Source organism: Lycorma delicatula, chromosome 2 (genome assembly GCF_047948215.1).
Source record: "Lycorma delicatula isolate Av1 chromosome 2, ASM4794821v1, whole genome shotgun sequence".
Taxonomy (NCBI): domain Eukaryota; kingdom Metazoa; phylum Arthropoda; class Insecta; order Hemiptera; family Fulgoridae; genus Lycorma; species Lycorma delicatula.
This window is the reverse complement of record NC_134456.1, coordinates 79,520,464-79,547,214: the sequence shown is the minus strand read 5'-3', so window position 1 is coordinate 79,547,214 and position 26,751 is coordinate 79,520,464. Positions and strand designations below refer to the sequence as shown.

Genomic DNA, 26,751 nt, shown 5'->3' with positions numbered 1-26,751 from the left:
CTTTGCTACAACATTAAAATATACAGCTGTATATCAAACACGAATACCATTTTAGAGAAACCAAGTGATATTTACTTCAAAAAGTGAAATATTCGAGCGGTTCACCATATGTACCAGCAGTATAGTATAAAGAACATCATAATTTTAAGAGAAAACTCCTCTGACTGTTGATGCAAAGTATTTTCTTTTTCATTTTTTAAAAGGAACACATGAACTATGAAGTATAAAAATAAAGCAAATGATCATTCTTAAAATAAAGAATTAAAATAAAATAAAGAGGCCACTTCTTCTTCTTAAAAAAAAGAGGGCACCCGAAATGTACCTTAAGCGAACCAGAGAGGGAATTTTTTTGTATAAAAAAAAAATATTCCTTTTTCTTTCTAATGAAAGAAAAAAAATATGTCGTCTCAATCGGAACGAACGGTGATAATTAACCATCTGATATGCGAATTGTTTATAAAAAAATGAAACCATTAATTATACACCGATAGAATTATACTTCAGTTTTAAAACTGGGTCGAAATTGACGAAATAGTGATCAAATGTACCAGCTAATTCTTGTAAAATTGAAAATTATTCGATGGATGCTATTTTAAAAACAAATTAAAAGAAAGACGCTAGATAATTAACGAGTAAATATATATATATATACTGAATTTAAAATATTAATTTATTTATAACTTGGTCTGTTACTTTATACATTTAGTCGCTTAGCGTTTTCGACGGCTACCTGTCGTCATCTTTAAAGTTAGAAGTAAAATATTCATAAAAGGCAATAAAACAGTGATAAAAAGAAAAACTTTTTACGCCGTCGTCTAACTTACAAGCTACTGTAAAAAGTTTTATTTCCTCAAGTTATATATTACGCGAGAAGATGAAGGATTGCTATCGAAAGCGTTAAATGATTAAATTAAAATTAAGTTGATTAGAATTGTTATAAATTTTTTTTAACACTTAATTATTTTTTCATATTTATTTAATCAAACAGCAAGTGTGTAAAATAAAATGTTAAAATATTAAATAAAACCATTAATTAGCACATTATTGAAAATAAGAATACGAGGTCGCCAAAACAGGTTTACCGCTTACGAAATCGTAAATTGGCGCCGATTTAAAACAGTCAAAATTTGAACAAAAACTGAATAGTATTATTTTTATTAATTTTTTATACTGTTTTGAAGACTGCTTTAAATACTTTAATTTAAATATATTAATAATTTTTGTTAGTTCCATTTAAGATTCCAGAAACAGTCACCTTTACAATCGAGACATCTGTGTTTTTTGATAATAATAGAAACAAATCACGATAATAATTACAACCGAGCATAAGTTAAGGCTGCCTGGAATGCGAGAATATGTTAGTATACTTTTACCTTAAGTCTCCCACCTAATTTTTTGAGAATTACTTTGAATATTAGAATAATTTTAAGATACAAGTCATTAAGATTATGAATACTGTACTAAGTTTATGAAGACGACACAGACAACATCGATTAGGGACTACGTGAGCTTGAAACTGTTTGTTTAAAATAAATCTTCCATTGATTTATCTTAAAGACATTTACTACACGACCGCCAAAAAAATTCTACAAAATAAGAAAAGTATTATAAAAATTGGAGTATTTAGTTGTTAATAATTTTTCAAGGGTAAATGAAAAAAAAATTAGTAATCCAAAACCTTCTTTTTGAAGTCGGTCATAATGAATACACATTTTTACATCAATGTTTTTTTTTTATGGGTTGGAAGTCAAAAATATCCGGTATCCGAAAATTATCTGAAGAACTTGATGCTTTGTTAGAAAAAAGTAAGTCCGATTAATGAATGGTTGGGCTCTCTTTAACAGGTAACTGATAAAGTTTCCTCGTAAAATAATAGATAGCGCTGTGACTGACGTAAACGATACGTCAGTCGCCACAACTCCACAGGTGAAAGCACAGTGCGTAGAGTGGTTTAGCGTATAAGTTCAACGGAATTTTAGAACTCTGTATAACTTAGAGCCACCCTCTAGAACAAGTATTCCTTCACGGTTAATACATTTAAAGAAACCGGCAGTGTTGAACATAACAAGGGTGCAGGCGGGACTAGAATATCAGTTGAAAAAATGGAGACCATTCGTCAGTCTTTTATTTGCAGCCCTGCGATGTCAACTCTGAGTTCAGCATGCGAGTTAAATCTTCCCGCGATCTACCGTTCACGATGTTTTGAAGAAACGATTAAAAATTGTATATATCCTTATAAATTTCTGATATTGCAGCACGTTACACCACAAGATCGCGATGTTAGAAAGGAATTTGCTGTGGAAATTTTATTTGAAAGAATTGAAAATGGCGACTACTACCTTATAAAAGTTATGTTGTCAGACGAGGTTACATTTCACGTGTCTGAAAAAGTGAACGCTCGAAAGGTGGGGATCAGAGAACCCATACGTTACACTTAAACGTATTAAAGAAGGCTCAAAAATTAATGTTTGGCGAGGAGTGCTTCACGATCGTGTGATTGAACCTTTTTTCTTTGCGGGAATGTCAGTTAACGCGAATATGTATCAGGACTTGATAGAAGGTTTTGTTTACCCTTAGTTTGATTAGTTACAACCCGAAATAATATTCAAACAAGATGGAGCGCCGCCACATTGGGGTATATTAGTGCGTGAATCTCTCAACAACAATTTCCCAAATTGTTGGATCGGACGTGAGGGACCGATCGCTTGGCCACCTCGATCAGCAAATGTAACTCCATGTGATTTTTACCTATGACACGTTTCATCAAGGATAATGTAAAAAAAAACTGGTGTGGTGAATATTGATGAACTTTAAAGAGAGGATTGTTAACGCATTCGAACTCATAGTGTGGATATGTTACAACGAAAATAGCATCCAATTAATTACCAGTTGTATAATTTGAGAATTACTAATGGTGCAACCATTGAATACCTTTGATTACAGTAAAAAAAAAACTTTCAGTTTTTATATTTCTAAATTCATAGAACCCGTTTTTTTTTATCTTAATAAATAAATTATTTAGTGAATATCACAGTTGTTTAGATAATTCTCGGACATCCGGTGTGTCCTGATGTAACTAAGCTGTAGGAGTATTTTTCCCCCAATATTTTTCATTACTTTTATTTGACCGGCACGGGCAACTCCTGGTTGTTAATAAATACAGAGAATTGACAATATATTTCTTTTTTTTTTTTAATAAAATGAAAGTAAAATTAATTCGAGGAAAATGAATTTAAAAATTCGAGGAAAATATATAAAATAAAATAAACCGGAGTAATAATTATGAACTCATACATATTTCATTCAATCATAGATTGTTTCCAACAAGAATACTAATTTTAAAGACGGCATAAAAACAGCTATTGAAACTGGGCGCCGGTATTATACAGGCATATACATATAAATAACACAGTCCGTTTGTTCTCAGAATTTTTGTTCGAAACTACTCACTCGTATATATAGCACAATAGAAGAGTAAGTTAAATTGACTGCCTGTAAAATAAGAAGCGGTAGTCAGAACAAAGAACCCACGGTATGAATGGACAAACATGGATCCGTATAAAACAATGCTACTAAATATGGGACGTCGGCGCAGGAGAGATGCGATAAGCGTTTATTCTATAAGAATTCTTTCAGCCGGAATAAGGTACAAAAGGAAATTCAAAAAACGACAAAAAACTGCTAGACATCTATTTGAAACGTACCTCACGTACTAGACTGAATAATATAAACGCAATGTTAAAAACGGGACTATAGAACCGTTATCGACGCCTCTATTTTTAAACAATTTTTATTTAATTAATTGTTTGAAAGTTAAATGCATAAGAACCGCTTATGATGTGGAATTTAAAAACAATTACTCATAAAAAGACCATTAATTACTTTGTACACAAAAAATAAAATAATTATCGCATTTAAAACTTTTCCGATGAATTCATAAAAACATTAATGTATATTTAATTCACTGGAAGAAAAGCGATTCTAATTTAAGCTACTCGATCAACAATTAACTTTTATGATTAACATTGGAATGCAAGTAAAGACAAATTTACGTTATGTTAAACAAAAAAAAAAAAAAAAAAAAAAAAAAAAACAGAACTGTTCAACAGAAAGTGTTTTATGTACAAAATAAAATTACTCATAAAGACCAGTTCTAAAAATTTTTTACGAAAACGAGAACACATTTCTTAACATAAATTCAGGTAAAACAAACCAAAAAAAAAGTTTAATGAATATAAAGACGGTAAATAATATACAAATTATATTAATAAAAAACCTAAATAAGTTTCCATGTTATAAATACAACAGAAGAAAGCTGGCAATGATATTTATGAAAGTTATCGCAATATATACATAGTCAAATCTAGATCTTCCAACAACGATAAAATTAAAATTATTATTATTATTAATCTCACAAGGTTACTCATTTTTTTATTAAAAGAGAAAAAAAATCAATATTATTCTAACTAAAATCACACACCGTACAAATTTGTGTTACAAATCGAAATTAGAGACGACTGAAATGAACTATTCAAACAAAAAATTTTTTTTCTAAAAAGTTAACCCCCTTACACCGCGACAAGGGTGAATGAAATTCACATTACAAACTCGTTTGAAAAAAAATGTTCAAATCGAAACTCTGAAAAAATAAAAGATAGAAAAAACTGATAGGACCTCATCACCTTCAATTGTACGGCATTTAATTACTCGATAATTATCCCGTATAATTTTAAAGCCGTTCAATGTGATAAAACCATTATTTTTTATATGATACTAGAAATATAATAATAGTAGTAGTTCTTTTTCAATTTATAAATAAGTTATTATTTGAAATTAGCAATGAACTAAAAAAGTAATACTCTTTTTCAAACTGAGATCGATACGACGTAAAGTAGTTGGAAAATCGTGCCAGCGATAAAATTTAAGCCTTAAGATAAAATAAAATGTTAGAGTGAAGAATCTAACGCGTATTTACAGAAAGAAACCAGAAAAGGTGAATGACGTCAGCGGACAGGGTGGCCGCGAATACAGTTTGTCAGCAGCTGTAATTTGGAGGCAGGAACGAAAATTTCCCCGCTAAAACAGCTCTCCTTCATCCAGTTCTAAGAAAGATAGATGATATAAGTCGCATTTTTGAAATGGAAAATTTTAAAAAAAAAACGTTGTTCACAGGTCGTTCAACCTAATATCAAAGAACTGTAGTAAAAGATTTAATAAACATCGCGACACGCGTTTGGTCGTAACTAAGTCATAAGCAGACATCAGACATTACGGTGAAATGTCAAATTAAAAAGGACTTTGCTTCAATCGAAGAAAACAAATTGAAACCGATCGGTAGTGATAGCTGGGAAATCTTAAACAGATTTGGTTTTTTTGGCATCCGGTGTTATCACTAACCCTCTTCAGATAAAGAAAGAAAAACATTCCAATAATTGGATACGCGAATTTTAGAAAAACAAATTTTAGTAGAAAGATTGAAAAAATATAAAAACAATTTTTATATTAAAGAAACATAGTTGATAATTTTTACGATATCACACGAAAATAAAAACACGGTATGAACAAATGTTTTATTTCCAGTCAAACTTTTATCAAATTTCACGATTAGAGTCAAATAATTTTTGATTAAGAGACACAAAAGTTGAAAAATAAAAATCTCCGACGGTATTATTTTTACTTCCTTGTATGAAGTAAAGGAAGTATTGTGATCGCGAAAAATTTCGATTTTCAGATTTCAACGGAAATATGCACTTTAACTAACCCTGAATCTACTTTGACTAGTTTCGGCGTGACGTCTGAACGTACGTATTTATGTATCTCGCGTAACTCAAAAACGATTAGCCGTAGGATGTTGAAATTTTGGATTTTGAGACTGTTCTAACATCTATTTGTGCACCTCCCTTTCGATTGCAATCGAATAAACCAAAAGTGTCCAAAAAAGCCCAAAATCCAAAGAAATCTGGATTTTGGAGTTTTTCTTAACTGCAGTAATAAGCCCTCATCGAAAGCTTTTCAACGATATATCATAAGTGGTACTTATTTTCACTGCTTCCAGAGTTATAGTCAAATGAAATTTTAATTAATGAAATATTTGGATCTTAGAAGAGTAAGGAACATCGGTTTGAATCAACTTATCTCCTTTTTTTAAATTTCGATATATTGATTTATTAATAATTATTTACCTTTGATTTTAAAAAAAATTTACGATAAATAAGAATTTAATAACAACTAAAAAAAAAAAATATCAGAAGTTATTAATTAAATAAAATTTTATGTACTTTTCAATTTAAAAAAAAATGTGTATATATAATTTACTAGGCGTACAAGGAAGTCATGCACAACAGATCTTTTGACCAGTAGCAATGCAATTCCTTTAATACTGATAACAGAGAAAGTAAGCGTGAATTTTATTTTATTTTATTTTTTTTATGGAAGTGCGAGATGGTTTCCAATATAAGCGTACAAAAGTAAAGGACAGTCCTGGCATTTATTTTAGTATATTTTATTATCTATCTAACTTCGAAAAAAATTTTCCTGGAAACATAAAAAAAAAAATAAATGCCTAAAAATAACTAAAAAATAGTTTTAAAATATTTTTAGTAAAGAACTAAAAACTTTACTATAAAATCAAAAAAGACATAAAAAGATAGAATCGTAAAAAAAAAATATTACTTTTATTTTAATTTCGACTATTTTTCAAAGTTCCATCATATTAAAAAGACACAAATATCATGGGACTTGGAAAATAAATCCAATAACCGTCAATTTGGAGTAACTTTAAAAAGTTGAAAATTAATGACGATGATAAATAGAAATATCATTATTTATTTATTTTTTTTAACGTTTTATTAAGGATTTGTAAGCGTTTTAAAATAAAAAAAAGAAAATCTTAGTTAAAATAAGCATAAATTTATAACGAAGAAAAGTCGTTATTCCTATGAAAAGAAGTTTCTACGAACTCTGCGACTTAATATTATTTTTCTTTATTTCTTTTTTTCATTTTTATCAACTACTCAGACTGATATAAGGCTATGTAAGATACGGGAATGTATGTTATTCATATTAAATTTTAGAATTGTTTTAAATCCACTGTCGAATTACTTTGAATGTCATGATGAAATAGGGGTGTGTATCATTACGCTATAATAATCCGGTACTAAGTTATAAAAAAAAATCGAAAAAATCAAACCTTCTCTACGTTACCATGTCGTTTTTCGTTTATGCAATCTACAATTGATGTTATTTAAAAAAAAAATACCTTACGATCAGAGCAACTTCCTCTACGAAATAAAATAGGTGGCCAATTATTATTATCGGCCACAACCTTTCCTGGTAGTATTAATCCCAAGTTTTTTCAAAACAGATTTTAAGAACTATAATAGCATTTAACAACGAAAAAAAGAGCAAAAAATACTTGGACTTCTGGAAAATTTTGATAGTTTTTATGATTTCTAAATTACACAACATTCAACAGTAATTTAAAAAAAAGCTGACGTTACGGGAAAATCTTCCTTTAAAATATTTATCATTTTATTTAAATATGTTTTTTCGTTTATTTAATCATGTGATTCTAACTAAAGCGCTCACATACCGTATTTAATTCGCGCGGGTGTGGCGGTATTAGCGACGACGGACGGCACTAACTAATGGAATTGCACAATTTACTTAAAACAAATTTCCCTTGTACGGTCGGTAGAATGGTGTAGCCGCGAGGCTTATAACTCACCAGGTAAGGAGTCGACTGGGCGATCGAGTTCGAGACCCAGCCAGACCGAGTGACTTATTTACACTTTAAATATTATTAATTTATTTAATTCTACCGCTCATCAGTAATGTCACAACATAGCAGTAGTTTAGAACACTTTTTGGAGCGGGGATGCGATTTTACAAAATATTTTTTGTTGCACATATTGTTATTTTTTAATTGTTAACAAATCTACCAAACAAAAATATGACCTTAATTAGACGAAATCTCGAGAAACTGAAGGCGACATTGTTTTACAGCCTCACCCCCTTGACCTTTTAAGTTGCAAATTTAATGGAGTCAATACCCCATATAATAGAAGTAATCTGGCCAAGTTTGGTCAAAATCGGTCCTGCAATTCTGGAGATATAAGGTGATTTAGAGGCCAATATCCAACACACATGTACATACAAACATTAAGTTCCGGTCTTTTGGGTTCCTTAGGTGTCAAAACGTCAAGATCCGGTGAAAACGGCATATGCCCAAACCGGACCGATTACAATACTTTCCCTTCTAGAGCCATAGCGCTATCTAGTCGGAAAATAATAAAAAAGCCAAAATGTCTAATTTATGAAAACGAAATATTATTTCCAAGTAATCAAATATAAAATTTTATTTATTGAACACGAAATATACAAATCTTTTTAGGGCATTCATATCAGCTGGGTCGTGATTACCTGGCTTTAAAAGATTTTATTAAACTTTGACACTCCTAAATTCAACATCGGTAAGGCGCTTCAGGATAGAGTCGATAAAAATCCCAAAGAATTTTTCACAAAATGCCTCTGGCTCGAGATAATAGTAGTTGGTTAAAGAGGATTACTCTATACCTAATCCTGTTATTTAAAATAATTTAACAACATCAATGCCCCAAATATACATAAACATATGTATAAGTATATTACATATACATAAATTATTTTTTTTTTAATTTTTTGACTTGTGGGATCTCAAAATGTAGTGAATTAAAAAACCAAGAACCGGGTGCTTGAAATTCGGATCTATTAAATATTTCTCCTATAGTGTTTTATATAATATAAGAAAGGAAAGTAAAGTTTATCAATAGAATTTGTACATTTGGATCATAAGATAAGGCCTGAAAAAAAAAACTATAGACCAAATTAAAATCTTTTTTGAAATAGATTAAAAATAAACAGATTATTCAAAATAATTCTGTGATAATAAAGATTGCATTACAATAGACTATTATAATATACAATAGTACATATTTTAATCATTAACTACACAATTAGAGTAGGAACATTAGATTCAAAACATGAATAAAGGGGCAAAAGTTTCATGTCGATTATACCAGGTGGAAAAGGTCCCTAAGCATGCCTCAGTTAACACACTTTCTAACACACTTTGTAACACACTTTGTACAGTCTCAGTTGAACCATTCCTGATATGTGCGGTTCCAACCACCAAAGAACACCGGTATCCACGATTTAGTATTCAAATCCATATAAAAGTAACTCAACTAACATACTGAAAATTGAGAGACTCACTAAATTCCGATAAGAACCATGTTTTTTTTCTCACTATTTTGGCTGTAGATCGTTAAATATTGATTTTACAGAAAAAACTAATCTAGCCCTATAAAAAAAAAATTATGGATACATTTCGATCATATCAAAAATAAACGAGCTAGCTCAATAAACAGTAACGCTCTACATACTGCCTATGCGGAGAGATGAGGTAGCCGGCGGCACCGTTTCAATATGCGCACGCGATAAACAAATACCTATACTATAACTTTTGATCTACGATAGATAATAGAAAAAAAATCAAAATTTCATCGATAAATAATACCTAAAGTAATAAATTTTGGTAAATTTAAAAGATTTTGCTACATTTAGGAGTAATATTTTATAGTACGTTGTCAGGTCGAAGTTTTGTCAAATTTTTTTTATCAATGGTCTGCAAATAAAAACCAAATCCCAAAAACTATAAACTATGCGAATATATTCTTAAGATAATTAATTTATGAATGTAATAAATAAGTTTAGTAGCAAAATACATTGTAGTTTTTTAAATATTAGTAATTTTCAAATCCATTATATTTCAAAAAAATCGTATTTTGTATTTTTCACTAAGTAAAAAAAAACATTCATAAAATACTAAACGTTTAAGGAATTAAAAATTAAACAATAGCAATATTTAGGGAAAAATATTTACTTTTAGATGGTAATGTCAGTTTTACGTAAATTTTAATTTTTGACTTAATTTATGAGCGTAATGTTTGTAAATTGCGTCGTCAGGTGCGTACCAAACAAATAGCAATTTAAATAAATGTCTGTCAAAAGTTAACAAAAATAAATTTTTACGTTAAGTTTGGTAAAGTTATCCAGAAATACATACTTTACTGAGAATTTTTTATTTATTTTTTTTTTTAATTTTCAAAACATTTAACGTTTAAGATAAAAAACGAGTTTTTTTTATATTCCTACGTTTATTTATGATCTATTGAAAATTATACTAGAAATTTTTTACGTAAAATTTTTCCCTTCAACAACTCTTGTTTGAAAAAGTTTTCGATAAATTTAATATTTAACAAGTTAAAACCGAAAAACGGGACTACGACACGTTTAAATCGATATAAAGTGGGTTATTTTATCAGATCCATCCGTTAATCTCAAAATTTTTTTGGATTAGTAGCTACCGACGTTTTATTATGTTAATTGAGACATACTTAGGGACCTTTTCCACCTGGTCTGATCGACAGGAAAATTTTGCCCCTGTATTTATGTTTTGAATCTATCTCTTTTCTATAACTATTACTTTTATCTTTATGCAATTTTTGTTTATTTTTTTATTAAAAACAAGCTTATTAAAAAAAAAACTATTTATTAAAAAACCCTTGAAAGATAGAAACATAAATCTTGTTATACACGAGTATAATATACAAATAAAATATTACTATTCTAATATTTCTAATTTTCTTATAATCTAATAATTTTCATAAATATCATTTGTAAAATAATTTGAATCTGAGCATAAAACACTATATAAACAATTAAATATAAATATGAAATAGTTTTAAAAATAAATTTTATTTATTTAGTCGAGAAAAAACATAATTCAGTTACACTTAAAAGATAAAATTTATTTGAAAAAAAAATCAATACCACTATTTTACAGCTGAAAAATCAAAGCAATAGTAAAAGAAGAAAATTTTACTTAAAAAAAAAAAAATTAAAAGAAACATTTTAGCGTAGGTTTGCTTAAACTCGGATGAATGACCAGAACATATATATTCATTATTTTATCTGGATTATTATTTTTTTTTTTTATCAAGGGTGTGTTCTTTCTTATGAAGGAAGTATTAAGACCAAAGAGTCCGGCCTTGGCTCAGAGTACTATATAAAGTAGACCTGGCACTGGACTCATCAGGTCTCGTAGTCACTTCAGACAAACGTCATCCACCTTCATCATGAAAGTCTTGGTAAGTAAGCAATAATACAGTTTTATTCTAAATAAAATAAACAAGGTAAACTGTTATATTTCGATAATATATATATTAAAAGGATATATATATATATATATATATATATATATATATATATATATATATATATATATATATATATATAACCTTTTAAAAATCATTAATTTAATTAAATATAAAGGATAGGTTAGGTTTAAAATAAACCAGTTTACATTAATCAAGTTATCTGTTCAGCAGATAAGCAGCCTTAAAGTAATTAAATATGGCAAAACAGATAATTTAAATGCAACTAAGTATTACGTTATTTATCATATGTATTTTTTATTTACACGTGTCTACGATTCGTAATTGAAAGAATGAATTATTCATATTTTAAATAATACATCAATAATAAATAAGATGTAAATTTTATTTTTACAAATAATAAAAATTTCAAATTGAAACAGACTGTTTAATAAACTGAAATTAGAGATAAGATAACCTACGGTATATTTATGCGTAACAAGAATTGAAAAGGTTAACTATAATATTTAATTAAAAAAATTCAATTACAATCATTAATAATCAGAATATATATATAAATATATAGCTTTATTTTTATTATTTATACGACTAATTTGATTTTATAAATACATAAAAAATAAAAGAAAGAAAACCTAAGAAGAATTAATCAACACGTTTTCAAATCGAATATCATTATAAAGTTGAAGAAATATAAAAATCTGTTCATAGTAACACAAAAACAATGATTAATATATAATAATATTGTGTAAACTTAATATTATAGTTAAAATCTGCAACATTAACTGTGTTACAAACTCCGAAAAAATTAATACGCACCATAATTAACAATATAAAGAAAATAAATACTTTTAAAATAAACCATTTGATTTTGCTAATAGATCTTTAAAAAAAATTTAAAAAAATTGAGGTTCTTTGTGTCTACTTTTCATAAAAAACAAAAAACTAAAAACCCGTCTGTATTATAAAAATGAGGCGGCATAGACATTTTAGTAACGAAACAAATACATGTCATAAAAAAATTACTGTCAACAATTAAATGACAAAATATTAATCGTACACAGAAATAAATGTTATATACATAAAAAGTTCTCTTTTCTGTAACTATTACTTTTATCTTTATGTAATTTTTGTTTAGTTTTTTATTAAAAACTGTACTTATTAAAAGCAACCTATTAAAAGAAAAATACTTGTTAAAAAAACCATTGAAAGATAGAAAAATAAACCTTATTATATAGGAGTATAATATAAAATAAAAATAATAATTTTCTTATCGTACGAAATTTGAAAAATACTATTCTGATATCTAAATTTTAGGATTAAAATTGCCCAGCTATTTCCGCTTTAAGAATTCAAAATTGAAATTTATAATAAATCAAGTAAAAATTATATTTAAAATTAAAACTAAATTAATTTTAAATCATAATTAAATGAAAAAACCCGTATTAATATCAATCAACAAATGCGGAGATGATCAAATCTCCAATTATGCTAAAAGAATTAATTACTGTGAAATATAACATCAATAACACACACCGTTATCAAAAATTACATTTTGAAATACATTTTCAAGTTAAGTGTATTAAAATATATTCAAATCACCTTCTTTGTGATACTTAATCGACAAGATGGAATGTTGCCAGATAATACAGAATAATACCAGTTTATTGTTTTTATTTTTGACTACACAAGTAGGCTCCAAAAATTAATGATTTTAACGAGAGCAATGATCTCAAGGATTGAACGATGAACGGCAGGTAAAAGATAAATCATTTTCCATGTACTGTTTATATAAACAGATCGTTCGTAATGTTAATGATTTTGAGTACGTTTTTAAGAACGAATTTCAAGCGACAATGAACTACAAATAAATAATTTAAGTGTTATTTATTAATCTATTAAGCACTAATTATAAAGTTATTATTTTTTTTAATAATTAATTTTTATATTTGCAGGTTGTCCTTTGCGCCATCGCTGCCTGCGCAGTCGCTAAGCCAGGTTTCAGCTATGCTGTTACAGCACCGGCAGCTCCATTTGGCGCTTACCCGTACGCGGCCTACCCGTACGCCGCTTACCCGTATGCCGCCCCGTACGCAGCCCCGTACGCAGCACCGTTGGCCTACTCTCCGTACAAGAGCTACGCCCTTCCAGTCGTAACTCCATCCGGATACTTGGCCGACACCCCAGAAGTAGCTCACGCCAAGGCCGCTCACTTCGCCGAAGTAGCCGCCGCTAAATCGAGAAGCAGACGCAGCGTCGTCCAGACTCCGGCCAGCACCACTCCTATCGTACCCGCCCCGATCGTACACGCTCCAGTCCTTCCGTACGCCGCAGCTCCTGCTGTAATCCCAGCACCTTACGCTCCCGCCTTCGTTCCAGGTCCGTACTCAGCCGTTTTTCCGTACTCCGCACACGCCATCGTCCCCGGCGTCGCTCCTTACATAGCTGCTCCGGCCGTACGCGCAGCAACCTTGACCACCATCGTCAACAACCCAGGACACGCCATCTCATACAGAGTCGACTAGATACTGCCAGCGCCAGAGCCGTCGAGACCCCGGTTGGGCCTCTCTGCTAGTCCACCTTTTCGATCGATAAAATTCCTACTCAGAACGCCTCATAAATTAAAAAATTTTCCAGTGTCATACAAAAATTCATCAAAATAAACAAATTATAAAATAAAGTATATTTGTCTTTAATTATTTAAAACCCGCAGATTAATTTCAACGAATTAGTTATAACAATGAAATGTAAGTTGTTCTTCAGCTTCAACTATAACAGTGAACTTAAGAAGTTTTTTCTAATAAATTAAAATATCTGCTTAAATTATAAATTTTACTCGACTGCTACACCTAAAAGATGCATATTTACACGTCTCTTAGCCTTACTACAGAAACACACAGAACACCTTACATATTTTTTTTTATCAATTTGCATACCAATTTACATAGATAGATAAGATATATAAAATTAATGCACAAATATCGTTTATACATTAAGATGTGCATTAAAATAAGAAAAGATATTTTACAGATATAAAACAAAAATAATAATTATTTATTACTGTAGTTGTTAGCTGTACCAATTTTGTGTGACATTAAATAAAATATCACTTAAAACTAAATAAAAGGGTACAAATATTGTACAAATTAAATAGATTCGTCGCCATAAAAATTACAGAAAGGTAAATTATCGACTTGATAAGATTATTAACGTAAAAAAATGATAGCATAACTGAGCGATAACTAAGATAGACTTCAAATACCAAATTCATATTCTAATAAAATATGTTAAAAACATTTATTTGGAAGATGAACCCGTAAATTAGGCTACTGAATAGCCCAACTTAGGGAATGAACATCTAAAACAACAAAAATATAGCCGACAACTGTTCTTTCAAATACAAGCGAAACCATAAGAAAACTTGCTATAAAAACATTTTTTCCACAAAAAAGGTGTCTACAGTAAAAAATTACAATAATATAAAAATAAACTTATGTTTATTTATAAAATTAAGTTACATTAACTTATTAAGGAGAGGAAATGATTTCCTTACCGTGGATTTTTCTAAAACAGAAAGAATTAAAACATTTAATTTGATGTTTTCAAATTAATTTTCATACGTAACAACCAACAGTCTCTCTGATGGCTGTTACGTATGTGAAAGACTTCAGGTGCGAAACTCACCAAACAATGTTGCTTTCTCTGCAAGTAATAATGTTCACTAATCGGCTGGCTCTTAAGTGACGGGTGTCACTTATAGGCCTCGATATCACCTGCATTAGTTGTGGTTACAACAATGTGGCAACACACAAAAAAATACAATATTATATCCGGGCCACTTTAAGTATGCAACTGGAGACCGTTTAACTTTTCATTTTTTCAATGTAGCTGAGATAGGATACTTTTGTTCTTAAATAATGGTATGCCATTTTCTGGAGGTTCTGTTTCTCAAATTAGATCCCTTACAATCATTCAGTTACACCGTAAAACAGGTAAATATGTATTAGATATTAACAAATAAACGTTTTAAGACTAATAGAAAATTGTAAAATAAAAAAGTAATCATAATTACAGGACATAACTTCTCAATAAATTCAACTGATTTAACTAGTTAGGCCTGATTTTATCAGATTACTAATTATTCTAAAATAGACTAGTCAGTAACTATTCTATAATCACTTACGCATATATCAAACGGTTAAATCTTTGTCGAAGTGTATGTCATACAAAGCCTAAGCACTATCGGCACGGTTGTACTAAACCGAAAAATACGGGATACGTAACTAACTGTTAGCCTTCTACGAATATTAAACTACGAGTAACGTTTAATATATGATTCAACATTATCATTCCTTATGTATTATATATTACCCGAAAGACCTTTCTGCTGAACAAGTAAACAACCACGAAAGGTGAAAATTTAACATAAGTTAAATTAATAAATAAAGCTAAATGATGGTGCTTACGTAATATCTAATTAGATTCATGTCAAAAATATTACATCACAATGTTTTCATTTGATATTATTTCACGTATTATTTGAAAAATAATACACAGTATATTTACAAAAAAAAAGAAGATGTGGAACTGTTCCAATCAAAAGGTTATGTGTTACATCAGTCATTAAAAGTAAAATTCCAAAATGAGGTAACAACTAATCAAATGAAACATCTAATTCTTAAAATCTTCTAAGATATATAGACTTACCGATACTAATTTAATTCATATAACATTGTAATAAGTATTACTATAAAGAAAAATAAACTTCAAAAATTTGAAAACAGATTTGAAGAACCACACTATAAAGTAAAAAATAATACGAAAAAGTAACTTTTTTTAAATTTTTAAAACTTTTTTAAGTTTTTTTAATAATTTTATTTAAAATAAGAATAGGTAAACAAACAATACTAATTGTCCGAAGAAAGCCGTAAACAAGAAACGCAAAATTTTAGAATTTGCGACTTAATGTACATAAATAAAAGAATTTTAGGAAGAACGTAAAATAACAACTACCGAGCACGAACTAAGATCCTGAGGAATGTGAATATATATATATATTTTTTAATCTAAATTCTCCATTCCTTAAAATTTGGCGCGAAAATAATTTTAATATTAAAATATCATCAACTTATAAACCAGCACACTAATTGTAGTAAAAAAATTTAAATATATTCAAACTGTCAATGAAGATCACGCAATTTTTCATTTAAAAAAATGTTCAATTACGGAAAATTTGCGGGACTTTCCCCAAAAAAATCATCGAAGTCGTTCTATTTTGTGAGAATAAGGCTTGAACATTTATGAAATAGAAAATAAAACATACGTGCCGAATCATTGGAGTTAAAGAAAAAACATTAAGTATCGTGAGGAAAAAATATGCATAATTCACAGTCTCTTACATAAAGGAGAACATTTTTTTTTCATTTTAAACTATTTGTTTCAATCTTGAATGTAAAGCTGTCAGTAGCGTAAAGAGATAATAATTAATTTTCATTATTTTCTGAGGTAAATGAAGTTTATTAAATAATAAATCCAAGAATAAATTTATAGCTGACACTTGTCAGCTATAAATTTATTCGGCTACGAACAGAGAATAACATATTCGAACAGAGAATAACATATTCGGCTAAGTACAGAGAATAATGGGAAACTACCCACTCACACTTCATTTTCTCACGTAAATCGGGCGTGGGATTAATTTCATTCGGTAAAATAGTAAAACCATATTTTGAGGTTACTTGTGTATTTTGTTTCTGGCCGTCAAACATAATCGTGGTTAAGATACCTAACACATATACAAGAAAAAAAAATACTTTCAAAAAAACTAGACCTATTACATTGAGTTTAATAAAATAAATTAATATTTAAAAGAAACTAGGTCTGTAATAAATGGGAACTTAAAAATTTTTTTAAATAAAATAATTAAAGAAATAGGAAGATAAAAATAATTTCTTATCCGTTCGTCTTTGCAATCTACTTCCTTCCTATCAACGGTTGTAATTTTACTTTCCCGTCTAGATAGCTCATAGCACAGCTGTAGCTCTAGAAGGAAAAGTACTGTTATCGGTCAATATGGGAATATGCGGTTTTCAACCGATCTTGACGTTTTGACACCTAAGGAAACCAAAAAACCAGAAGGAAATTTTTTGGATGTAATGTTCCTGTAAATGCATGTAAATGTTCGTGAGTGTGTGTGCGTGTTCGGTGTTAGCCTCTAAATCACCTTATATTTCCTGTAGAATTACAGGACCAATTTTGACCAAACTTCATCAGATTACTTCTATATATGTGGGGTACTGACACCAATAAATTTTCAACTTAAAGGACAGCGGGATGAGGCTGTAAAACAAGGCCGTCTTCAGTTTCTCGAGATTTCGTCTAATTAAGGTCATATTTTTATTTGGCAGATTTGTTAACAATTAAAAAATAACAATATCAGCAACAAATCTTTTTTGTAAAATCGCATCCCTATCCCAAAAAAATGCTCTAAACTAGTGGCTAAGTGGGCATACTGCATCAATAGTATCCCCTGTCACCACAAGGAGCGCTAGTGTCGCAGTCAGCCATCTTGGAATTTCCCTTATTCCTCGTGGAAAATTCTTTTTTCCCTTGTCCTGTTGGGTAGGGAAATTTGAAATTCCACAGGAAAATTTCTCAGGGATCGGGAAATTGCAAATGCCAACCAAATTATTTTTTACACTTTAAATATTAATATTTAATTTAATATTTCAAAGGTTGGTAGCACTGAAGTACAGCTGTTGTAATCGTCTGCTATGTTGTGACGTCACAGGTGAGAGGTAAATTAAATAAATGAATAATATTTACAGTCCAAAAAAGTAACTCGGTCTGGCTGGGTCTTGTACTCGATCGCCCGGTTGACTCGGTACCTGGTACGTTAAGCCTAGCGACTCCACCAGTCTGCCGACCGACAAGCGAAATTTGTTCTACGTAAGTTGTGAAATTACATTAGTTTAGTTAGTACGGATATCATCGCCACTTGTACCATCACACCCGCGCGAATTAAATACGGTTTGCGCGCGCATTTATTTAGTTAGAATCTTTGAATTAAATAAATTAAAAAAAGTATTTTATTTTAATAAAATGACAAACATTTTAAGTTAAGTTGTGTGTGTTAGTCGTACATCAGAAACAACTGTGCTGTCAGCTATTTTTTTTTTTAATTCATCAAAACTTTAAACCTTAATTCTTTACTTATTTCTCATATAATGAAATAGTATATTTCTTTTTGTTAAGAAAATTATTTAATTATAAAATGATTTCCTGATGAAAGGTAAAAAGGATTAAGATACGAAAATTAGACGGTCAGTACTGCTTAAACAACCGTTTTGACCTTAAAACAGTCATCAGACACATACATATTCGCTGTTTAGTTTGGATTACGCTGTGATTATTGTAGGTAGCATAATAATTTATTAATTTATTGTTTTTAACGTACTCTGAACAAGCAAATGTAATTTGAAATAAGTACGCAAAATTTCAATTTTCTGGTTTGAGTTTCAGTATGTAAAGACTGCAGCAGTGTATTAAAACTTGCTACACTCAGTCTTCATTAAAAACAGTCTTAATTACGATTTCATAGTTGGCCAACCTAATCGAGTAGCATACATACAAAATATTGGTAACTCAGTTTCACTTATTTAAAGAAAATTTAATTATTTTTATGATACATAATTTAATTTTATTCTACCGGTTCAATTATTATAACTATAGTTAACAATATTAAAAAATATATCCGAAAAATATAAATTAAGCAAAAAAGCTTGGGTAATGGCAAAAACACTTTTAGTACAGTACAGGTAAAAAATCGAAAATAAATTTATGATAATTCTTTAAATGATAAACAATTTAACAACTAGATGATTTTAAGTAAAATTAAAGCAAGACAATTATAAATTATCCTATTATTTAAAATGTTTCAAATTAAAAAATCCCTGAAACATTGAATTATATCGATACATATTACTTACTTACTTATCCACTTAAATGTTAATGAGATACACACACAAGTACAAATTGAATTAGAGGTTTGGCAAACTCAATACAAAAGAAAAAATGCATTTTTTTTTTATAAGCGTAGCTAACATGATAATCGCTGCATATTGTTTTTTATCGTGATGCAATTTAATAAATACTTACAATACTGATTATTTTAATGGATTCTTTGTTGACAGTTTTATTATTCATTGCGTAGTCTAACATGAACACCTCAAAGTAATATAGGGGTTTATTATAACATTAAATACAGTTATTTATAAAAGAGCAAACGCATATTTCTTTAATATTTAACTCGATATAAAAGTTGTCTTTTCCTTTTAAGAAGTGAACTACAAAACGTTCATTATGCCTTAATCAGAAATAAAGAATTTACTTATCTTATAAACATAAAAAAGTTAAATCTGAATAAATTTATTACTTTAAAGGTTAAAAATAAATATCAAATACGAATAAAATATCAAGCATATTTTTGTAATAATGTCTAACAATATTATTGAACTTTTCCGGTATGCGCATAACTTAAAAATTTAATCCTTTCCCCAATGACGAAGGAAAAATTTATTATTCATCGTACTATCTTATAAATTTTCTAATTAAAAGGACAATAATAATAAAAAAAACATTTAGAATAATCTGTAAAACTATGCGCGTAAAGATAATTGTCTTATCGTACGGAAAATGACAGTAACTCAATCCATTTATGCAAAAAATTAATTAATAATTAAAACTTCAGGTTTATACGTTTGAAAAGCAACAACTTAGATTCTATATATTTCCATGAGTTCTCTTTTTCTCATTAACTGCTTCGGTTATCAGCCAGCCAATCAATGCCGAAAGCGGGAAGTTACCTACCCAGAGAACTACATCATCGTTTTTTTTTTACCACAATAATACTGGGTGGTTCAGGAAGGACTTCAGAATTGTAAAACCATATAAAAATTTATTTAGATTTTGTAGCAAAACACATCAAATTTTGACACACTCATTAGTACCGAATTCGGCCACCAGCGCTGTCATCAGTGTTATCAAAAATGGACACATTTACTGATGCGGAACGTGCTCGCTGTGTCTTTTGGTTTTACGATTTGCAGTCAGTATCTGCAGTTCAACGTAATTTTCGTAGAGTGCGGCAGGGAGCATCCTATTAACCATACAATTTTCTCCTGGCACCAATCCTTCGTTGAAACAGGCTGTTCTGTTAAACGTAGAAAATCACCAGGACGCCCATGCGTCCCTGAACCTGCTGTGGAACAGCTAAGAGAAAGCTTTGCAAGTAGTTAGAAAAAAATCATCTCGACGTGCGTCATGTGAGACTGGCATTCCACAAACGACTGTTTGGGGCGTATTAAGTAAACGATTGTAATTGAATCCATGCAAACTAACCGTAGTTCAATTCATTAGAAGTTGACAAGGTTGCTCGGCTGCAGTTTTGTGCTGAAATGATGGATAGAGAATTACAGACGACAATACATTTTTAGACTATGTATTTTTAGTGACTTGTCAACGTTTTACATCAGTGGCAACGTTGACATCCATAACTGTCGAATATTGGGTAGCGAAAACCTTCATAAAACTCATTTGCACATTCGTGATAACTCTAAGGTCAATGTTTTTTGTGCCCTAAGCAAACAAGACTGTACGGCCCGTTCTTCTTCCAGGAGACAACCGTAAACGGAATCGATTATCTGGACATGCTTCAAAATTTTCTAATTCCTCAGTAAGACGATGATGACCAAGATGGACGCCATTGCTACCAGTAAGGCGGGGAACCACTTCAATACCGTCTAGAAGTCCGAGATTTTATTGATACTCGATTCCCAGGTTCGTGGATTGATCGTGAAAGTCCGATTACACGGCTATCTCGCTCCCTAAATTTGATCCCGCTAATTTTTTTTTTGTGAGGTTTCATTAAAGATCGGGTTAACTTTGCCTGCTGATCTTGTTGAACTAACACTTTAAATTAAGATGCAGATGCAGAGAGAGGTAAGGCACGACTTGCTGGTTACAGTCTGGAATGAAATCGACTTCAGGTGGGGAGATGTATGTCGCATTACAAATGGAAGGTATATCGAACAAAATTGAATGATGATTTGTTTTTCTATGAAATAGGTTTAACCGATGGAAATTAATCAAAATAATAATTCCTAATCAACTTTTTTTATTGTTGCGCAGAGAAGCCAATGATATAAAATATATGTTATCTAATATGTTCGTTGTGGTTTTAGACGAAAAAAATTACGTGTCTGATACGATACGAAATTATGTTATATAACAAAATTGTTTATTTAATACATATTTTTACGGTAATAAAATTATATATAGGTTAAACTATTATAATGAACACAAATATCTGCCATAAAAACAAACTTAACGTTACAAGAAAGATAATAATTAAGAAATGTGTAAGAAACATAATACCAAAATAAAATTAACGAAAAGAATGCTAGTTAAAGCAACAAATAAGGAATTCTTTTTTATGTACATATAAATAAATTTTTCATAAAAAAACACTTTACCGAGGCGGTTTCTGTACAGGTTTATTCCAGTGAAAACTATTAATCTTACCACAATTAAATTCCATATTCACGAGAACACGAATATCTAATAAAATATTACGTGCGGTCGATAGTTTGAAGATAGATATTTCTCAAATAGTTAAACGGATTTTATTAAATAACAAATACAAATTTAGATGTAAATTTTAATGTTTTTTGATTTCCTATAAATATTTAATTATTCGTGAAATTTCTTTATTAGGTAATCCGAAAAAACTGGTTTATAGATCAAATTCTGACTGATAACTCCCAAATTCTTTAACTAAATCTTAACTAATTAAGGATTTATTCGTTATAATGTTTTAAATGTATCTGTCGAATTTCAAATTAGACTAACTTTTAAATCTTTTCCTGAGAGAAATTAAATTAATTTTACACCCAAAGATATTTATTCAACGATTTGAATACGTAACCTTCTTCTAACAAATTACAACAAAAAAAAATTAAATTAATCTATAACACTGAAAAAACAAATACGTAGTATGCCATATTTTTACGAGCTGCATCTTGAAAAATATCACACCTACATAAAAAGCATACAAAATGGAAAAAAGTAAAAAAAATTAATTTTGAGATACATTTGAAAAAATTTGGTAATTTGAAAATCGGTCAAGACTTCAGAACCAGAGTTTATTTCTAAAAATAAACTCTGTTTTAGGACTAATCTAAAATCATTTCAAACATCTTATCTCTAACCATTTCTTAATTAAAAAACGCAAAACTGAAATTTTTACAAATTTTAAAAATTATAATATTGGAATTCTGAGATATTTAACCCTAAATTCGATAGTCCATATTTAAGTTGGTCAATAAGTAAATTTTGGTCGTAAAATTTTATTATTTAAAATAGAAATTTAATTATTTTTAAGTGAATGAATTTATACATCAAAACCTCGATTAACTAAATCTCAAAAACGGAAGTTTTAACTACGCACGCCAGGTTATCCGTAGGTTTTCTTCTTTACGTACTGTATAAAATTCATACTGAACACAGCACTGATTTTATTCATGCATTAGGGCTAAGCGAACGGAATGGAAAACTCAAATGCGCTGTAATCTTCGTAAAAATTCATCTAAGGTTTGTTTGCCTAACATTACACCATATGGAGAATTGGTGATATCTGTAAGGATACATATTCCAACAAGTTTAGTGACTTTTTGGCAGTAGGAAGCTTCCATACGCCAAGTTTTGTAAACGAAAAGAACTGTTCTTAATGAACCTTGAATTTAGTACCAGAAGGAAAAGCGAAGAATTTAGCGTAAATGAACTAGTTTATGATGGCCGATTTCCGAATACTACTGGCAGAAAAATTAATTTCCTGGATAATATTTGAATAATACACTTTTGAATAGATCTGTTTGTCTTGTTTCAAGGTCTGTATAGATAAATCTATTATCCACACCTTTCCCACAACCTTATTCTTTTTTTCTCAGTATTTTCGCGGGTTTTGGTAAGAAGTCTACTGGATCTGTGTTAAGGAATGACAACCTGTACAGTTTATGTTCCCTTGTTGTAGTTTAATGAGGATAGCTCTGGCTATGGACATATTCGGAGATTATTTCCTCTGGTGGTTGTACAAAAGGTCAATCTGTGTCTACGGTGCTTAAGGTAAAACCGGACTACGTAACTTTAAGGAAATCAGATCAGTAGAACGTTATTTAATCGTTACTAATTTTTATTCTATTTTTACCAGTCAAAGAATGAGGAAAAATATTTCCTATTTATTTATTATATTTTTATTTAGCCATGATTTATTTCTAATATAAAAACGATTACAATCGAAGTTACATATATTTTTTTTTTACATACAAACTCATTACAAACGTAAGTAAACAAGTTTCATTTAACAAGCAACTTCTCAACTTGGTATGACAATAAAAGCCCTTGCTCAACAGCTCTCCACAATCAAGCATCAATTATAACAGATCTCAAGGACAAGTTCTGGGCTGACTTCGCTTGAAACGTTCGAACATTTTAATGAAAAGTAAGAAATTTTAATCACAGTTAATGTATATTTATCAAAATTAACGCTTAAGAAATTAGCTATAGTTTAGTTATGACTAATTACCTTCATTAAATCAAGATAATATAATTAACAAGATATAGGATACATTGTTCTTTCATAAATTTCAGAAATAAATTGTGTTTATAAACATTATTTTTTATAGATACCTTACTACTTATTTTATATTTAAAGGAGAATTCTTATATAATCTTTCACTTACGAATAATAATTGGACGATAAGTAATGACAAAATGTTAAGCTAAGCATCCAAATCGGGACGTTCGTTATTTTACAAAATTAATAAAGCATTCAATAATGGCTTATGTTGAGTCGCCCGGTGTTCATCTGGATAAACTTTATGGTAAGTTATTACCCAGAAGAGAAGCGATAGTTAAAATTTTCAAAATAAATTACGTATGAAAATCGTTTAAAACTTTTCATCGCCTTATTACTTGTATCTTTTACTAAAATAGATAACTAGCGAGAAGATTCTAAAAAAAACTGTTCCTGCAAGATGAACAAAGAAATTTTCATTTGGAATTTTAGAAAACTTTTTAAGAAAGCTATTTAAATTTATTTACTTTAAAACTTTAAAAATTTAAATTTATTACTAAAATCCGGGTAGTAAATTATAGAATAATAATTTTACCAAAAGGAAATTACAACCAGTTTCCGAACGAAATGAAAAGGAAGTCTCCGGAAATTTTATTTCAAAACTCATTTTCATTCGTACAATTTTTATCTATTTCTTCCAGAGCGTGTAAATTAAAAAAAAAAGGTTTCATTGAAGCGTGAAAGAGTTTTGATAATGTTATTTTTTTTTGTTTTTGTAAATGGGATAATGGGATCCTGACAATATAAATTACAAATAATTCCATTTTTCAACCAAAGTAATGGTGAGGAAGAAACAGGGAAATAATTCAAGTGAAGACACAACAGACAATCAGATTTTCAGTCATCCAAAATGCTACATCTAGTTAAATAATTTCATTACGCAACAAATAGGCTTGCCGCCCTATCAGTACACCAGCTTTTTTTTTGCTTGGCATTTCTCCCGCCACCCTAAAGCATAAGACCGAATGTCTGTGCTACAAACGGCAACTGGGCTCAAACAGTTTAGCGACCAGTGTCCTAATTCGCTCCTACAGCTAACCTAAAAGCATGAGCGGACGTAAGCCGTTCACCGGATCTTAGGTGAGGTCTCTAAAACCCAGTGACTCTTTGGGGGCTTCCTTCCTCCCCAGTTGTCGAACCACCTTGGTTTCCCTAAAGAAGTCCTCGACGGTCATATCCAAGAAAAAATGTTGACCGTGCACGGCCCTGAGGATTTCGGGCTCCTCTACCTTGTCGCCCTTGGCATATCATATACCAATATCTGCGGCCTCCGTTCGGCCAGCAACTGAGCCTTCAGCCCGTTCTTCTGCACAACGTCGGCCTCCAAGCAGCTGCTTCGCCTGCTGCTCACTAACGACTTCCAAGAACACGCCATGATCCCTTGTTTTCGTGACCCGGGAGACTTTGATCCTTTCTCTCCTCGGGTCCAGAGCTTATTTACGGGTTAGCTTCGTCGCTACCGACGGAACCCCGAGACTAGGTTTAAGCGGGACCACCCTGACAGTAATCCGTTTAATTTTGGTCGCCGACGCCTGAACTGGCGACGGTGGACCAACTCGCTTAGCCGCAGGCGCAGCGGCAATTAAGGCGAAAGAAACAGGCTTCCTAACCTTCTCTTCCACCCGTTTAATAGATTTCTGGAGTTCGCCCATAGCCTCACCCGTCACCGGTTTGAAACCCCGAACTCCCTCCATAACCTGGTCGACCTTTCCTGACAGCAGCGAAACGACTGAGTTCAGGAAAAGGCTGGCGCCTTGGAGCCCACTTAAAAAGGCGTCGATCATCTGCTGAAACTCCAGTGCAATCCGCGACTCTTTCTTTGAGAAGACTTTGGTCCATTCAGACCGTATCTCCTCGATCTACCCGATGTAGTCGGATCCGGAGCTTACCTGCCTAATAGCAGGCTTCACCCCGGGGACAGTCCCGCACCGGGCCGATTTCCACATCACCGGATTCTGCTTTCCCCGACTGCGTGAAGAGTCGCCCTTCGGCCTTGGCTCACCCTCCAATTTTTAGTGCATTCCGCGGTTGCACGTGGGAACAGTACTCCTTTGGAGCCTTACATTTGATGGGATTTTGAAGCTGGGGTTCCTGGAGTGGGTTTATTTGATTGCTTATGCGGACGAGCTAGCACTGCTATTCTAAGGACGTGAAGAAGAAGACGTCGAATACAAAGCGAATAGAGCAATTATACAGGTGAACAGATGGCTACAATCCAAACGGTTGTCTCGAACCAAAGAAAACTCAGCTTCTCACGATGGTAGGGAAACGTAAAATCAGATCCATACAAGTCAGAGTGAACGGTTACAAAGTCGCAACAATGCCATAAAATATCTGGGGATTTAGTTCCAACAATCAGAAAATTTAACAAACACCTTGAGATGGTAACGTGTAAGGCAGAGAAAACAATAAACTCTTTAGGACGCTTAATGGGAAACACATGGGAGTCAAAGGCCACGAAAAGAAGACTGATCCTTACAGCAATGACGTCCATCATATTGTATGCCACTCCGGGCTTGGTTTTCGGTTTTTAACATTAAGAAGAACAAAATTAGACTAATCTCACTACAACGAAGAATGAATTTGAAAATTTCGTCATCTTATAGAAGTGTTTCTGCAAGGATCCTGGAGGGAGGATTTCGCCCATTCACCTCCAGGCCCGGAGAAGAAAGCGAGTCTACAAAGGCATGAGCAAGGAAGACGCTGTCGGATTGTTATATCAAGAATGGCCGGAAGAGTGGAACACCATCCGTACAAGTTCTTGGACGCGAAGGTTAATCCTCAGATTGAGACTATGGCTGGTGAAGAAACATGGGGAGGTGGGATACTACATCTCTCAGTTCCTCT

At 30.9% G+C, this 26,751-nt stretch overlaps 2 protein-coding genes across 10 annotated transcripts in view; one reads left to right on the top strand and one right to left on the bottom strand.

The window, feature by feature from the left end:
- Rbcn-3B (WD repeat-containing protein Rbcn-3B) overlaps positions 1–26,751 on the bottom strand; it is a 409,024-nt gene that overhangs the window by 142,246 nt on the left and 240,027 nt on the right. The window lies entirely within an intron of this gene.
- On the top strand, positions 11,116–13,893 carry LOC142318922 (uncharacterized). Its single transcript, XM_075355596.1, has 2 exons — positions 11,116–11,189; positions 13,169–13,893. Exons 1-2 carry the CDS (start codon positions 11,178–11,180, stop codon positions 13,736–13,738), a joined length of 582 nt encoding a protein of 193 aa, XP_075211711.1. The 5' UTR covers positions 11,116–11,177; the 3' UTR covers positions 13,739–13,893.